This window comes from Cylas formicarius, unplaced genomic scaffold (assembly GCF_029955315.1).
Source record: "Cylas formicarius isolate icCylForm1 unplaced genomic scaffold, icCylForm1.1 PGA_scaffold_3__17_contigs__length_32017465, whole genome shotgun sequence".
In the NCBI taxonomy this organism is placed as follows: domain Eukaryota; kingdom Metazoa; phylum Arthropoda; class Insecta; order Coleoptera; family Brentidae; genus Cylas; species Cylas formicarius.
The window spans coordinates 30210171-30226624 of record NW_026844326.1 but is presented as its reverse complement, the minus strand read 5'-3'; the positions used below and the strand labels follow the sequence as shown (position 1 = coordinate 30226624).

Genomic DNA, 16454 nt, shown 5'->3' with positions numbered 1-16454 from the left:
CGTTTTTTTTGTTGATATTCCGTGGAGAAAATTTTACGCGCTCAATTTTTGCTGATACATTTTAAAACCGTACTTCATTTGTTAGCAGGGTTGTTCCATAGGGGAAGCAGTGACAATGGCCACCGTTTCCGCTGTTTAATAGGTTAGCGGACACATAATTTAAAGAAGAAGAAGACGTGTGCCAATTTGATAAACATAAACCCACAAATGTTTTTTTTTTTCGGTCAACCAGGTGAAGTGGTGTGCACAATTTTACCTCGGTCCGAGAAAATTTTCATTTTTTTGACGTAATTCTAGTCTTCAACTGAATTTTTCGGTCTGGGTGAGTTTTATATTTAGTCAGCCGTTAATATTTGCTTTGGTTTGGTGTCGCAGTTCGCAATAATTTAGCGCTTTTCATATCATGGCATGTGCTTCGGGGGGTAAAGACCCCCCTGATAGAAACGATCGTATCGTAGTTAATAATCCGATAGTGTTTGCAAATGATTTTGATTCCTTTCAAGCTCAACTAAACTTGTCCCAAGCTTCTACCTCCTCTAGCAGTGGTTATTCATCAGCCTTGACGCTTTCGCCTTTAGCTAAGAAAACAGCACATGCTATCGCTCAGCATCAATACTTCTTAGTACCCACTAAGGAGGAAATAGATTTATTGGAGACAGAGTTACAAAAGCTTAAATCTGTCTTCGTGGAAGATCAGGATGCCCTAAACGAAATTGCAAGAATTTCAGTCAACATAAGGAGAACACTTAACCGAAAGTATAAGTATGAACTTACAGACCAGGGACCATTTCTTATCATAATGGAGGGAATAACTTCTCAAGTTGGAAACATTCACCCGATGAATATTGGAAAAATTTTGCACAGAGCTGGAGTACAAGGTATAACAAAAATCAATAGAAAAGGGGCTAATAAAATTGGAATTGAATTCAGAACATCAGAGTATGCTAATCAGTTTTTGTCAAATGAAAGTTTCAGTTCTGCTAGAGGCTATAATAGGTACATTCCACAACGTCTTGTCACTTGTAGAGGACTAATCAAGGATGTAGGGGACCAAATTACGGAAGAGGATTTTTACTCAGAAGCGGTAGCTTATACAGGAGAAGGATCCCGGGCCAGGTTGATTAAGATATTAAATGTAAAAAGAGTCTTAAGAAGGAAGAAAATACTTGCTATTTCTGGTGAAACAGTAATGAAAACCATCCCCACAAACGATTATATTGTAACATTTGAAGGCAAATCATTACCCCAAACTGTAAATATTTTTAATAATGAAAGAGAAGTGGAAAAATATGTTAACCCGGTTATAATGTGCGTCAATTGTTGCAGATTTGGACATGTCAAAAATAATTGTAGAGGCAAGCCTCGTTGCGGTTTTTGTACAGAAGATCATCTTATGTTTGTTTGTCAAAAAAGAGAGCAAGCAATGAAAAAAATGAAATGCCCTGCAGATCATCTTAACAATCTGACTAAAACGTGTAAAATTCCAAATTGTGAAGTAAATCCAAAACCAAGCTGCGTAAATTGCAAGGGACACCACACTGCTACTGACTGGGGATGTCCCGAATACAAACGGCAAAAACAAATTAACGAAACCATGAGCTTCTACAACCTTTCTTTTTATGAAGCAGCTAAACTGCATCCACGGCTAATTAATGCAAACCAAGGCTTTACCCGAAAACCAGAAGATTTTCCTAGTTTAAATAAAAAAACTCAGAATAAACCTCCTCATCCAACAAGTCCTCAGGGCTGTTCCTCATATACATCAGTACTTAAAAGAAAACGGCCTGACACCCAATTTACCAAAGGGTATGATAAAGTAGCCCATGAACTAACTTTGTTACCCTCAAGTGCAAGAAGAAAAGTCTCATCTATACAAGTAGTTGAAAACTCGACATCAGAGTCGGAAATGGAAGTAACTCCTGTAGGAAATGGCTGGGAAGAAGTATGCAACAAGTTTGAAGCTTTCAAAAAAGACGTTATGTCAATAAAGGGTATGGATGAAAATTGTGTCAACAATATCAAACAATATTTTGGTTCATTTGACCTACGGAGGGGGGGCGGCTGCGATGGCAGCGGTTGACCTACAGGGGTTAGAAAAAGCAAAGGTAATCTTATCACTAGTTTTAATCTAACAGTAGTTTTTACGTAACAAAACTAAGTTTAAGTTTTAGTCACAAGCGTTTTATAGTTGAGCTATAATGAATATCGTTCACTGGAACATTTGCGGGGCTGAAAAAAATAAAGATGCTATCATTAGAGTTATAAGGGATTTTAAGCTACAGATCTTATTGCTCAATGAAACCTTGCTCAAACCCAACACTAACTTTAAAATATCAGGGTTCTCTTCTGTAAGAGCAGATAAACCTAATGGTGCAGATGGTATAGCAATTTTCTTGAAAAACAAAATAAAATATAATATCATCGACTTAAGCAGAATTAATATACCAGAGAGGTGTCAGGTTATTCTTGTAGAGCTTGTCGATTTTTTTATTTGTTGTGTTTACAACCCTCCAGATATTTGTTTGGTCAGGGCAAGCCTCGATTCAATTTTCGATCTAACCCGTAATAAACCCGTCCTCGTTATGGGAGACTTTAATGCCCATAATCCAATATGGGGTTCCCAGGTCAGTTACTCACGGGGAATTAGAAGTGGGAACATTCTTTATGATTTCATTAAGGATCACGATTTGTGGGTACTAAACGATGGATCAGCTACTCGGCTCACACGCCCAGGCGTACACAGCGCTCCAGATGTAGCTTTTTGCTCCCAGAGACTGTCTGGACTTACTGACTGCAGGGTTCTCCAGGATAGAGTGAATAGCGATCATTTTCCTATTTTGTGTATCATCGGAAATAACCGTTGCAACTCAGGTTCGACAAGAAACTACACTAGCAAATATAATTTCAACAAGGCAGACTGGGAGAAATTTTCTGATTTAATCTCCACGAAATTTAGAACTTCACCTCCTATAAATTATGAGGATTTTATGAATATAATTTTCCTATCTATTGCAGAATCTGTTCCAATGCATAAACACTCATTAAACTACGGGTTACCTTGGTGGGATAATGAGTGCACCAACGCTATTAAAAGGAAAAGACAAGCATTCAGAGACTATAAAAACAACCCCTCTGAGACCAACTTCCTGGAATCATTAAGAACCCGGGCACAAACAAGACAGCTGCTACGTAAGAAGAAAAAGGAAGGCTTTGTCAACTTTTGTGAGAATCTATCTCCAAATACTAGTGCAAAAGAAGTTTGGAGCAGTATTAGAAGGTTTGCTAAAGGTATCAGGTACCAAAATTATCATTTTCCCTTGAATTTCTCAATCCCACAAGATATGTTTGATCTTTTGACGCAACCTCCCTCTAGGTTGCCTAATATCCCCGAATGTCGCTTCTCATCAGAATATACAGAAGACTTCCATATCTCAGAATTTGTCGCGGCCGTTAAAGGTCGGAAGAGCAAGAGTCCCGGTGTGGATAAAGTACCTTTCAGTGTGCTCAGCCATCTCCCTGTTGAAGGAGCAGTCTTTCTTATCAAATTTTTCAACAAAATACTTCGGAGGGAAACCACCATTCCAGAGACGTGGAAAACCCAAATGGTGATCGCAATTCCTAAACCGGGGAGAGACCCCTCAGCGTTATCGTCCTACAGGCCCATCAACCTAGCTTCTTGCATAAGCAAAACTTTTGAAATTATGATCAAAAACCGACTGGAATGGTTCGTAGAGAACCAAGGTTTAATAGACGTTCGCCAAACCGGTTTCAGAAAGGGTAAGGGAACTTTCGACAATCTTGCAGTTATCTCCTCAGAGGTCCTCTGCCGTTTGGCTCGCAATCAACTAGCAGCAATGGTGACTTTGGACATATCCAATGCCTACGATAATATAAATGTTGACTTATTGACCTCGGTGTTGGCCAAAATTGGAATCGCCAGAGATTTGACTTTGCTCATTAAAGATTTTCTCACGAACAGGAAGATACAAGTTAAAGATCCATCTACTAATACATTCGTGTCAGGCAGAACCACTAGCAAGGGAGTTCCCCAAGGTTCCCCTCTTTCTCCATTACTATTTAATATTTACATCAATTCAATCAATGAAACAATTCCTGAGAACATAAGACTTTTACAGTTTGCGGACGATACCGCCTTGCTGAGTACTGGGACTGATGCCGAAACAATAGTGAACAATTTGAATAGAACTTTGCAAAATATACATATTTGGTCTTTGAATGTAGGACTTGAGATTAACCCCAATAAATCTGCAGCTATATTTTTTTCCAGGAAGAATTACAAGGTTAATTATCTCCCCAGACTTCACCTCAACACTCGAACCATTGCATGGACAAATTCCATCACATATCTAGGAGTGATTTTTGATCCAAAACTGTCATGGGAGCCACAAATTAGAAATATGATACAGAAAGCTTCAGGTGGGTTGAATATGATGCGATTTATAAGTAGAATCTGGTGGGGGGCACATCCCTCTACCCTTCTAACTTTTTACAAAGCTTATGTTAGACCCCATTTGGATTATGGAGCCTCTTTTTTGGGTGGTAGCTCAAGAAAGTCTATTGCTCAACTTAACAAAATTCAATTTGAGGCACTGAGAATAGCTCTGGGATATATGAAGTCCACACCTACTAACATACTTCTAGGGGAAGCAAGTGAAATGGATTTAGAACACAGAAGATACATGCTAGCGACTAAATCATTATTGAAAGCTGCCAGTTTAGTGGACAGTGAAACCTTAGCTGCGGTTAGATGGTTATATATCACCTATAATGAAAACTATTACTTTTTTCGGAAAAAGAGTATTCCTGCACTTGTGGATGCTTTTGAAAGAGTTGATTCACTGTTAGTTACACTTTACAGGAGCCCAGTTTATCCCTGTTTTTCTTGCCCACTGCCGAACCTTTTAAGCTCTGTTCAAATCCAAGACTTAAAACTAAAGAAAGATAATAATAACTCCAAATTATTTGAAATTAAGAAGAGCGAGACTTGGACCCCAGATTTTCATTTAATTTTTACAGACGCCTCAAAAGATAAAGAAGGCCGAGTAGGTTTTGGCGTTTACAACTACAATACGAACCTTAAAATGGGACAAGGCCTACCAAGTGAACTATCCATTTGCTCTGCCGAGATTTATGCTATTGGTCAAGCTCTTGATTGGATTGAATTCAAGGACATCAACAAAGCAGTCATCCTTTCAGACTCCAAAAGTGCCCTCGAAGATATCAATAAAACTGGGATGGATGCAAAGTCTAACTACCTAACCTTGCAGGTTAAGAATAAACTATTTACCTTAATAAAAACGCAAAATAAGGACATCCAATTATGCTGGATACCAAGCCATACCAGTATAAAAGAAAACGATATTGCGGATCAGATCGCCAATGCTGCACGCCTCGAACCACAGGAAAATATAAAATTGAGCTTTAGGGAATTCTTCCCTAAATTAAAGCATAACATCTGGAATGCTTGGAGCGACAGATGGAAACATATAGGATTAGGGAAAGGAGTTAATTTCACCTCACATTATTCTACTCCGCCAACTAAACCCTGGTTTCATAAGCTCGACCTGAATAGAAGAGAAATTACAACTATGTGTAGACTGAGAAGCAACCATTGCTGTTCTCCGGCTCACCTAAATAGAATCAAAGTCAAACTCTCCGGAGACTGTGAATGTGGAGAACTGGGCGATTTAAGTCATGTGCTGTTTGATTGTGCTCTTCATTGGGAAAAATCACAACAGTTGTATGAGTCACTCATTAGTGCTAATTTTCCTTCGCCTCTGCATATTAATTCCATTTTATTTCACCGCACTCAGTTGGATTTTGCTGCTAGAATTGTTTGCCGATTTTTAGATGCATGTGGATTAAAACTTTGAATATTGTTTTCACATATTCTAATTCTTTCGTCCATTTTTTTTCCCTGTATAGCCGTCCAGTAGGATGATGGTATCACCCAGACTCTCTTTACGGAGGCATCCTTCATGGAAATAGTTTATTGCACACCACTACCGTGAAGCTGGCCGAATTGCCTTAGCAGCAGTGGCTAAATAAAGCGTAAATAAAAAAAAAAAAAAAAAACCCACAAATGAGAGTCGAAAAATTTCCATAATTTTAAGATATTTTGTATACTCGTAGCAATTTCAAATTAAGGTTAAGAATATGGACTTCGCAAAGAAGCAACTGGAAAAATATGGCTGGAGTGAAGGTAAGGGCCTGGGCAAAGACGAGAAAGGCTTGTCGACGGCGCTAAAACCCAAGTTAAAATTCGACAATGCGGGCCTCGGACATGATCCTGGAGAGCAGTTTACCAATAACTGGTGGGAGAGTTTGTTTAACAAGGCTTCCCAAAATATCCATGTGCAGGTACATGACGACGAAGTCGAAGTAAAGGTTAAAGTCAGAAACGCCATAGAGATATCTCCTAAAAAAACCAAAAAAAAGCTGGAATATAACACTTTCATAAAAACAGCGAAATTGACTGGCAGTAGTGTGAAAAATTATGAAGTGGAGGCGGTTCCATGTTCGGACTCGCATGCCTACGAGAGGTTAAGTGATGAAAAATTGTTTGCCGTGTGCGGTTACAGGACTGGCCATAAGGCCGCTTATCATGGCATGGGCCTGTCGGGGAAACTTTCCAGGATTGAGAAGCAGGAAAAGTTGCTACTGAAGAAGCTGAAAAATGTTTCTATCTCGGATGATAAACCGAAACACGGGAAGAAAATGAAAAAATTGAAAAAGCACAAAGAAGAATGGACCAGATGCATGCTTCCTTCGGAACATGTTTCGAATAAGTCTCTAAAGAAGAAAAACACAAAAAAGAAGAGTGTATCATTTAATGAAACTGTAACGAAGATTTATACTCAGGAATTGGACACTAGTTTTGATAGCGAGGAGGGATCTCCGAGGGATGATAACAGTAACGATACGGGGCACAACAACAGCGGTTCCGACGAAGGCATCGAACCAGACTTGGGGAATAATAATAACGAACAAGAGCAGGACAACCACAAAGCGTTTGAGGAGGCTCGTTTGCACTTTAGCGATTTATCTAAGGCGGAAAGAAAGAAACTGAAGAAGAGAAGAAAGCTCGAAGCCAGATTGAACTCGTCGACGGGCTTATTTTTGCAGTCGCTTGATATCCTACCTGAGGATCAACTTGCCATGTGCGATGGAGAGAAACGTTCAGAGAAGAGAAAGTGGTACCAAGAAGGAGAAGACGGTGACGCTAAGAGAAACGATAAGAAAAAAAAGGGCTCCAAAATCAAAGGGAATATGAATTTTATCGCCAAGTCCTTGGACAACCTCTGTCGCATTTCCGACTTCCATTAAAATACAATTGTACATGATACGTAATTGCCTTTGTTTAAATTCGTTCTAGAATTCTTGTTTCTTTTGTTGCTCTTTCATTGTCGTAATTTGTATGCCAAGGATATATTAAACGTAAAAAAATAATTTGCCTTTCTCATGAAATGTGGAACACAATAAATTCGACTAGTTAAAAACATAATCAAACTAAAGGTCTAGTTATACATGTCAGTGCCACTCTGTATCGACCTGTATCGACTTATGTGAAAAGGCTCATAAGATTTTAAAGCAAAAGTCAACAATCGTAAACCTAATAGGATTGCCCTATCCCATAACACATACGGTCGCCAAAATTATCGATCACACGCGGCCGCTTGTGACGTAAGCGAACTCCTCTGTTTTTGTTTATTTGAACAATTAAAATAATTTAAACTAGTGAGTAGTGCGCTTATGTTTGTGTTAATTGTATTTCTGTAAAAAAAAACTTAGACAAAACAGTGTTTTTAAGCTTAACAAATACTTTAAAATTGTATGTGCTTGAGTGGCGAAAACTGAGAAAAACAGTATTTTTAACCTTAATCAAAGACTTAAAAGTTTTGTGTTGGTGCTGCTTATTTGCGGTGTTATTAGTTAGGAGGTAAGCTCAAAATATTACACATAATAACGGATAATACAGGAACTTATGAAATAATTTTGAATAAACTTTTGAGAAAGTCCCTTCAACATGCGCATGCGCGATATTTAAAATTTCGTTTTTAACCAATAACAGTGCGGCACTCAACCAACTTCTTTTATAATCTATGCGTTCAACTAAGAATGGTACGCCTAATAGGATTGCCCAATCCCATAAGACATACGTTCGCCAAAATTATCGATCGCACGTGGTCGCTTGTGACGTAAACGAAATCCTTTAAAATTGTATGTGCTTGAGTGGCGGGAACTGAGAAAAACAGTATTTTTAACCTTAATCAAAGACTTAAAAAAGTTTTGTGTTCGTGCTGCTTATTAGCGGTGTTATTAGTTAGGAGGTATGCTCAAAATATTACACATAATAATATAGGTAAAGGTAAGAAATACATGTCTTTTACCTTTTTCAGTGGGATAAGTTACATCAAAAAATAATTAGGTGTGCCTGGAACGAGATGTATGGGTGCAATAACAACTGTTTTGATGAAAAAGCAAGTTCTCGAAAATGTATGTATGATATGTATGCATGTATGTATGTATGATATGTATAAATAGACCTTTAAGGTTTTAATTATTGACGTGTGGCTACCCTGACTTGCCGAATTCGAAGAGGTTATGTGTTTTGCGTATTGACGTAATTTACTTATAGTTTCGATAAATCCTGTCGAATATCTCGTTAACGAAAGTTCACTTTGCCCTGGTGCGATCATCAAAATGGGAAACGTTACCGAAAAAGTGTCAGCGGCATCGGCCATCGAGGCCAAACACGGTGCGGAAACGTCAGAGGCCCCCAAAAAGTTAAAGCCGTGCTGTGCTTGTCCGGAAACGAAAAAGGCCAGAGACACTTGGTAAGAATTTGCTATCCAGTTCGGAGGTATGATTTAATTTTCCCGGCGTTTTAGCGTCATCGAAAGGGGCGAATCAAACTGCTCGGAGCTGATAGAAGCCCACAAGGAATGCATGCGGAAAGCGGGCTTCAACATCTAAATAATAAACGGCATCAAGTTTGTAAATACAAGATTTAACATTATGTAATTTATTTCCGTAGTAGGTTCGTCGAACGTTGGCAAACGTGTTTAAAACATAACCAATAAATTTTTGCGTTTAGTGTTGTGTTTAATTTTAATTATGTCCGAGGGAAACGCGGGTGTTACCGAGGAACAAGAGGCGGCCGCCTTTCTGCGAGAGAAATTCCTGTACTTTATTTCGACATTGCCAGGTGGTGTATAATTTTTTGCGGGTCTTTTGGCTGACAAAGCCACTTTCAGCCGGGAAAACGTGCAAAATTCGGATGTACGACAACACGGAGGTGACGGCGCAGCTAAAAGCGTTCGACGCCAACTTCGACCACGTCGTGGTGGAAAACTTGAAGACGCACCTGCCGCAGCCTTTAAAGAAGGCGATTTTAAGAACCAGCGACGTGATATCGATATCCTATGATACCGATTAGTTGAGGTTATGTGAATTTCGGTTGGCGCAGGGACATAAAAACTTTGATTTAAATTTTGTAATTTATAACTCCTGGAGGAGTACCGGAGATTTTATCAAGTTGGCAGCGCCAAACGAGGTAGAGCGAGCAATAAATTTACACTATGGCAATCCTGTTTGCTTTTAGAACGTCCTGCTAGAGGTCAGTCTGGAGTAGGAGTAGTGTTTTATCGCGCGAATTTGGAGTTAATAGAGTGTAAACCGTAGACCCGAAGGCTCCTGGATCTTAGAGCTAAACGTCAAACAGCTGTTTTGGTTTGCTATTGTTTTTATACTTTCCGAACAGAACTAGTTTTTTGTGTTTATTTTTATTAATAATTAAAAATAATTTATTTGTGCCCCTGTTTAGTTTTATAAAAAACAATATATCTGAACGTTGAGGATTATGAAAAATTGGAAAAACTGATAACTCTGCAGAAGTCAGGTGACCATTTTTAATAAGAGTTTAAAAAATTGATATATCTAAACATATATATTTTTCGAACATTAATTGCACATGAAGAGCTTCTTTAAAGCAATTTATTCCTAGTATCCAACAAATGTTGAACAGTTTCACACTTTGGCGCATATTTGTTCTTAAACGGAGTTACTCTATTTACGTCAAAAAGCAACATCCCAGAATAGAGGACTAGCCCACAGATCCTAATGCTGGATTTTAAGGGAAAACATGAGCAAAACTTGTTCGTTTGTTGTATGTGTCCGGTTTTGATTTCGTTTAGAATTAAATATTGATTTATTAATATGGGGAATTTTTTCAAAATTCATGTTGGAAACTAGGAATAAAAAACTTTAAAGAGGACAGTTAATGTTCGAAATATACATATTTTTTGTTATTGTTCAGGTTTTGGTTAATGTTTTCGTATCGATTCTATATTCCGCTGCATCAAAAAAGGAAAGTCAGGAAACATTGAGCTTTTCGCAGATGTATGAATCATATCTGTGTTTTTTAAACTGGGGTACCTGACGTCTGCACATTTGGTCTTAAGATTGCTTTTAAAACTAATTTTTTAAAAAAATAATAAAACTAAGTTACGAAAAACTCAAAAACCTTCAAGTTGAAATGTGGATAATGTCTCAAAACGCATTAACGAACATAAAAGAGCGTCTAAAAATAAAAGTTCGGATTCTAACTATTCATGTAAATTAATAAATTTTGATGATAATTTTGATATTTTACCAAAAGCAACCAAAAAGCAAAAAACTAAATTCTTTGCAAACTATGGAGATTAACAAAATGAGGCATCCGAATCTATTACTTGACGACCAATGGGATTGAAATGGGGCTCTCTTTTTAAATTTATAACCATACACGGGTAAATAAACTATTATGGTCTGTTCATAGAGTGACCAATTGCTTTTGATTGGGATTATCGAAGGGTGGTCATTAACATACAATGCAACAAGATTATTACCTAAAATTCGTATCAGTTAGTCACTTTATATCTATGAACACACTTTACTAGAATATTTTCATCACAGATATTCGTTAATTGTCATATTTTGTATTTGATAATTTTATTGTGTTAAATGGATTTTCATCAAAAGCAGTTTTCAATTTTTTCAATTGCGTTTATTTGATGCTTAGATATTTTTTTGTAAAACTAAACACAGGCGCAAATATTAAGTTACTATTCATTACTAATAAAAACAGTTGATAAAAAAAACACACAAAAGCTCACGTGACAAAAAACTACTCCCAGTTCTGGCACTCTTTTTATTAGCTGAACCCGCCCTATGTAAACGTAAATATACCCTAAAAAAAAAAACAAATGTTTCAAGACAAATACTTTATTAGCGGGACAGCGTCTAGAAACGGAATATGATACAAATTAACCTGTAATTACAACTAAGACATCGGTCAAATCAAAAATTAATGAAAGTTAAAACGTAAGCCTAACGGGGTGGCGAAGGGAACGATTAAAATTCCCTGCGGTGGTACTTGTCGGGGTCGAAGTACGACGTGACGACCACCCTGTTACTAAACTTTCTTCCGGTCAACGTCTGTTGCGCCTTTTGGCAATCGAGAACGGAATTAAACTCGACAAAGACTTTGCCGCATCCCGGCACCTCCACCCCGTCTATGGGCCGGGGTATCTCGATACTGCGTACCACCCCGTACTTGTTGCACTCCTCCTTGATATCCTCGAGGATATCTTCGTATTCTTCCTCGTCTTTGAGGTCGTCGGGAGTCACCATGTTCAGGAGGCACAGTACCTCGGTGGCCGGGCCGGAAGTACCGACCAAACTCAAACCGGGCACCTGGATCTGTACCGCCGGTAGTACCGTTGTGTTTTTAGCGCCGATACTCGCCCGCTGTACTATCAACCGTTTGTCGCCCAATTGCATACCATTCAGGCCGGCGATAGCCTATGTAATAACAAATATTTACCAAATAACCATTAAATAATATAAAGTTATTCTGATTTTTTATAATATTTTTATTTTTATAATATATTACATTTTTCACGAACTTGAAACGCAAATAATTGACAAGATTAAATCATCCGTCAAATGAATTATTATTATTATTTTTTTTAATGATTCATTGTTCATATATTTCGATAATCTATGAAATCGTGCCAAAGGTTTACGTGGTTAGTTGACCAATGTTTACTTCTTTTAAAATAAATTTAAAGAATTTAATTTTTTTAATATATATCTTCAGGTAGGCATTTATACAATTTTGGAGCAAGACACTGCATCTCGATGCTATAGTTTTTTCAAAAACTGGCAATTTATATTTGTTATATTTTTCTAATTGATCTACGAGGTGCGTTCAAAAAGTAAAGTGACTTTTGTAAATTGAGCGTACATTTTGATCTTCGATACTGTTCCAACGAGTGCGTGATAGAGCAGCTTCAAATGCTGGTTTTGACTATAATCTGCTCGAAATCAAGAGCGAACACCTGACTGGGATCTTATCGAAATCGTCCTTTGATGTCTAACTTGAATAGCCCGTCAATATAGATATGTAAGAGTATAGGGCCAAATAGGGGTCCTTGAGGCACTCCACATTTTACTAATTGGAATTCGCTCGTAACATTTTCAATTACAACACATTGTTTTCGATTATTTAAGTAATTCTGCCTCTAAAGCCACTATCGTGCAGTAAAGCTGAAAATTGTTCGTGGTCGAATGCGTTAGCCTGATCAGGCATTTAGACAAATTGTAATCGGTACTGGAAAGCAGCGCCACCTACCTGATCTGTCATCGATATGTCGACGTACTCTGCGAACGCGTACCCTTTGCTCAAACCGAATGCGGTGTCCTTGACGAGGTTGAACGCTTTCAGCTGCCCGAAGGACATTAGCAGCTCCTTGACCTACGAGCAAAGGCCGACGCCGAGTTCAGAAAACGGCACCCCGGGGCCCCTCCCACATCGAAAAGGATGTACCCAAATCCGAAGCCGACTCCCATCGCTGGGTCGGATGTGAGTACACGACCCTGCGTGGGGACCAAGAAGGAGGCGATACATTCAACGAAAAGTCCGCTAGAGGCGCGCGCGTTGCCAAACATTACCTTTTAGTTACACTGTTGCAAATATTATATCAATTGTATGTCGAATTTCCAAGGATTCCCTCTCATTCGCTACGTTCTAGTTGTATAGAGGGTTGTATACCACCTTTTAGTTACTAAATTGCATGTGTCACATCCACTTGCTAGTTAACATGGTGATATGCGACGCATATAACTTTGCGATATGAGAGTATAATACGGCCAAAAATATAGTGCACTTATTGCTTTGACGTTTTAAGTACTTTACAGTACCTTAAGTAGGTCTTGCTTGAGATGGACCGTAACGAATATTTATAGAAACTTGAGATTTTTATTTGAAACGTAAATGGACCGTTTTAAATTTGATTAAGCATTGATGCTGCGCGGGTATTTTGGAACATCTAAATTGCAATTATGTTCATACATATCCTTGATCCTTGTAACAAGGCTGCTTTCACTGGATAGTTCAAAGAGTAAGGGTGAGTATCTGTACCTTGTACAGGTAAATTTGAAAACCATCATTTTTGTCTTGTTTGTCTATCGATTAACAACATTCTTCTTATATTTTTGCGTCTTCTACATAGTTCTTCGATTTTGAAGACCAAGTGGAGATGGTAGTCGAACCTAATAACAATTTAGAAGACGAACTACCTCAGCAAATAAAAGAACGTATCCATTTGTCTTCGGATACTAAGCAAATTGTATTGAATGGTTACAATTTTATAAGAAACTCAGATTCTTGTAGGGACGCAATGTTTTTCTATCGTGCTCTTGCGCACCACTATGGAACTTTCGCAAAATCGATGTAATTTTATTGTGAATACACCCTGTATAAAGTGTCCTTCAGATCTCATCGAACTCCAAATTTACGGCACAAACGAGTTACCCTGTATATAATTGTTAATGTCCGAGAACGGAGAACAAACAGACAAAAAAAAAATTTTTTTTCGACGGTGTACCAACGGCGATCCCGTAGTACTTACCGTTACCGAGAAATAAAATTTTTATACTGTAAGAAAAATTGTTGCGAGTTTTTAAAGAGCACCACGTAGATCTAATTAGGCATATGATCTACGAAGCTTATACAGTGAATAGTGTTTTAACCATAGAAGAACTGCATAAAAAACAGTACTGACGGAAGGTATGGATGCCCGTAATGGACCAAAATTATCATAATGCAATATTACCGAAGTATTTCGTATTTAAACCTTTAGTATAAATTACTAAGTATAATATTTGGTTTTGTTCGCCTAAAAATAATGTTTATTTTTGTATAGAATTACTTTTAGACGAATTCCTAAAATATTAGGTACCCATATGGTACGATTTGACAACGTCGAGCCACCTACATCGTAAACTTGAACTATCGCAACCACGTCGCATCCCCACCTCCTTGCGATCCCACGCCCCGCACCCGAAACGTCAATGTTCCCCCACCACGCCCGATTTAAGTAGCCTTTTAATTGAAAAAAACTTCCCGCCCCGGTTTTGTTTTAATTTTGCAACTTGCCTTGGTCGATCCACACACAGGGCGTTTCGCATTTTTTAGTGTAGGAGAACACAAATTCATAGGATTCGCGACCCTAGCTATAGGGCAAAAAAGCAGAACATGAGAAAAAAATTTTTTCAACTATCATATAATATTATCTAATTTGATTTTAATTTTTCGTCGAAACGTCGGGAACCGTTCCGAAATGATGCGCGGAGCGCCGCCCCCCTACGCGTTTCGAAAAGATTCCCCCACGCCGCGCCGAACACATATACGGGGTGTTGCAAAAATCGACCTCGCGTAATTTAATCCGGTTAATGTCGACGGGTGGAGCGCCGAATATCCTCCTCACAATTTCCCTTACTTTACCACCTTATACCATCTTAAAAATTGTAAAAAAGGGCACAAGACAAATATTTTTTAATGATCGAAGTACCTTTTGTTGTTTTTGCCAAAAAATAAGGAGTAAAACAAGTGGTATTCACAATGCAAAACAATTTCTTTTTTTCGCAGACCTTTTACGGACTCTAGAAATTAACCAAAAACGTTTTAATTAGGGGGCCGAGGGCCCCCCCCAATCCCTCGTCTCCAATGAACCAATCAAATTACGCGACGCGAATCGTCAAACACCCCGCACCGTAGAAAGTCTAGAACTGCGCCCCAAACATTCCGGTTTCGCTGAAAATAAGCGCTGAAAACGTTCCCTGAAAATCGCCTAAAACGCAAAAGAGGGAGAGAACGCCTCGTGGCGATGCCACCTAAAAGAATACTCTGAAAACGAGACCCTGAAATGAAAGGCTGAAAAAAATTCGCTAAAACGGAAAAGAGCCCCACCCCGACCGTGCCGGGCGGGGGGCGTCTTGGCCACAATGAATAAAACGCCCCCCGCTGCAGGCGCCACCCCGTCCCTAAGGCATAAAGTTAACGTTACCTGATCCTCGTTGAGATAATTTGGTAAACCACCGATAAATATTTTATGAGGCGAGTCGGGTACGACGGTACTGATGACCCCCGCGGGCACGGCAATGGAACTCTCGGTCATGCCCGGCATCGGTTGGTAGTCGTGCGGACGACGGATCTTCAAACTCTGACCCTTGAAATTGATGCCGTCGAACGCCATAGCTTGGGACGTCTCGTCAATCGACCTAAACTCTAAAAAGGCAAAATTCTTGTCCAGGTTAATCTGGCACGCGAGCACCGGATTGCCCGCCGCCTGGGCCAGCCCGCTCAAATGCATCTGCTGGTTGAAATACTCCATCATTTCCTCCTCCGTCACTCCGAACGGTATGTTGCCCACGTATATTCTGAAAATGTTTGGCACTGAACAACAAAACAATATCTATTAAAACTCTGAAACTGCGTTACCTTCTAGCTTGTCTGGTTATAGTCGAGCCAACCACAGGAACGGCCGCTTGTGGGGTGTCCGCCACGATATTGGCTGGAATTTGGCCCGCCGCCTGCATTGCCTTGTACTGCAACGGTGTGATATGTTCGAACCCCGGCGGAGGCACGTCCCAATACAGGGACGGCTTTCTTCTCCGTGAGTGGCTGTTTTTATACCTCGGAGAAGCGGAACGGCTCCTCTTTCTGCGCTCCCTGCTCCGGGATCGGGACGGGCGCCTGCGGTGCTCCCTGGACCTCGAACGCCTCCGTCCCCTGTCCCTTTCCTTACTACGTTCCCGTTCTAAAATTTAGAAGCATCGCATTAGAGGCGTCCAACAACAAAGAAAATTACCGACGCATCGGACCTTTCTCTTCGCCCATGTTGTTAACCGGAATGTCGAGTCAATTTCGAGGTACACAAATTCGACGGATCGTATAAGCAGAACGACGGCGTTTTTTATAACAAAATTGAAAACGGCACCTCGCGCACTAAAAACATTATGGCCACCAAAGATGCCACAGAATATTAGTTGCCCATCACGGAAAACAAATTCGGAAAAAATGGCAAGTGACATTTCTTGGTCTGTGA

At 39.3% G+C, this 16454-nt stretch overlaps 3 protein-coding genes across 14 annotated transcripts; 2 read left to right on the top strand and 1 right to left on the bottom strand.

The window, feature by feature from the left end:
- The first annotated feature begins 210 nt into the window (after nucleotides 1-210).
- LOC132699468 (G patch domain-containing protein 4) lies at nucleotides 211-7483 on the top strand. 11 transcript variants are annotated; one of them, XM_060666201.1, is made up of 2 exons: nucleotides 220-3288; nucleotides 4289-5936. In XM_060666201.1, the coding sequence occupies exons 1-2, from the start codon at nucleotides 2199-2201 to the stop codon at nucleotides 4369-4371; spliced, it is 1173 nt and encodes a 390-aa protein (XP_060522184.1). In that variant the 5' UTR covers nucleotides 220-2198; the 3' UTR covers nucleotides 4372-5936. The 11 variants fall into 10 exon arrangements, 9 of the variants coding, with proteins under 9 accessions (XP_060522186.1, XP_060522182.1, XP_060522185.1 ...); XM_060666203.1 differs by lacking the exon at nucleotides 4289-5936 and adding an exon at nucleotides 5947-7483 and having other exon boundaries at nucleotides 211-322; XM_060666199.1 differs by having other exon boundaries at nucleotides 218-322; nucleotides 3016-5936.
- A 1516-nt stretch (nucleotides 7484-8999) lies between these two features.
- LOC132700017 (gem-associated protein 7-like) lies at nucleotides 9000-9628 on the top strand. 2 transcript variants are annotated; one of them, XM_060667068.1, is made up of 2 exons: nucleotides 9000-9232; nucleotides 9279-9628. In XM_060667068.1, exons 1-2 carry the CDS (start codon nucleotides 9139-9141, stop codon nucleotides 9458-9460), a joined length of 276 nt encoding a protein of 91 aa, XP_060523051.1. In that variant the 5' UTR covers nucleotides 9000-9138; the 3' UTR covers nucleotides 9461-9628. The 2 variants fall into 2 exon arrangements, with proteins under 2 accessions (XP_060523051.1, XP_060523052.1); XM_060667069.1 differs by having other exon boundaries at nucleotides 9005-9229; nucleotides 9279-9627.
- A 1642-nt stretch (nucleotides 9629-11270) lies between these two features.
- On the bottom strand, nucleotides 11271-16379 carry LOC132700016 (splicing factor U2AF 50 kDa subunit). The gene is made up of 5 exons (XM_060667067.1): nucleotides 16231-16379; nucleotides 15848-16166; nucleotides 15414-15786; nucleotides 12698-12820; nucleotides 11271-11865 (listed from the first exon to the last, which is right to left on the bottom strand). Exons 1-5 carry the CDS (start codon nucleotides 16244-16246, stop codon nucleotides 11416-11418), a joined length of 1281 nt encoding a protein of 426 aa, XP_060523050.1. The 5' UTR covers nucleotides 16247-16379; the 3' UTR covers nucleotides 11271-11415.
- Nucleotides 16380-16454: the final 75 nt, after the last annotated feature.

Bases quoted from the DNA above. Each gene is read 5' to 3' on its own strand.
- LOC132700017 (XM_060667068.1), top strand. From the start codon at position 9,139: ATGTCCGAGGGAAACGCGGGTGTTACCGAGGAACAAGAGGCGGCCGCC. The intron at 9,233-9,278 runs GTGTATAATTTT...AGCCACTTTCAG, and splicing joins TATTTCGACATTGCCAGGTG to CCGGGAAAACGTGCAAAATT.
- LOC132699468 (XM_060666196.1), top strand. From the start codon at position 2,199: ATGAATATCGTTCACTGGAACATTTGCGGGGCTGAAAAAAATAAAGAT.
- LOC132700016 (XM_060667067.1), bottom strand. The intron at 12,821-15,413 runs GTAACGTTAACT...CTTTGCTCGTAG, and splicing joins ATTATCTCAACGAGGATCAG to GTCAAGGAGCTGCTAATGTC. The intron at 11,866-12,697 runs GTAGGTGGCGCT...GTTATTACATAG, and splicing joins ACATATCGATGACAGATCAG to GCTATCGCCGGCCTGAATGG.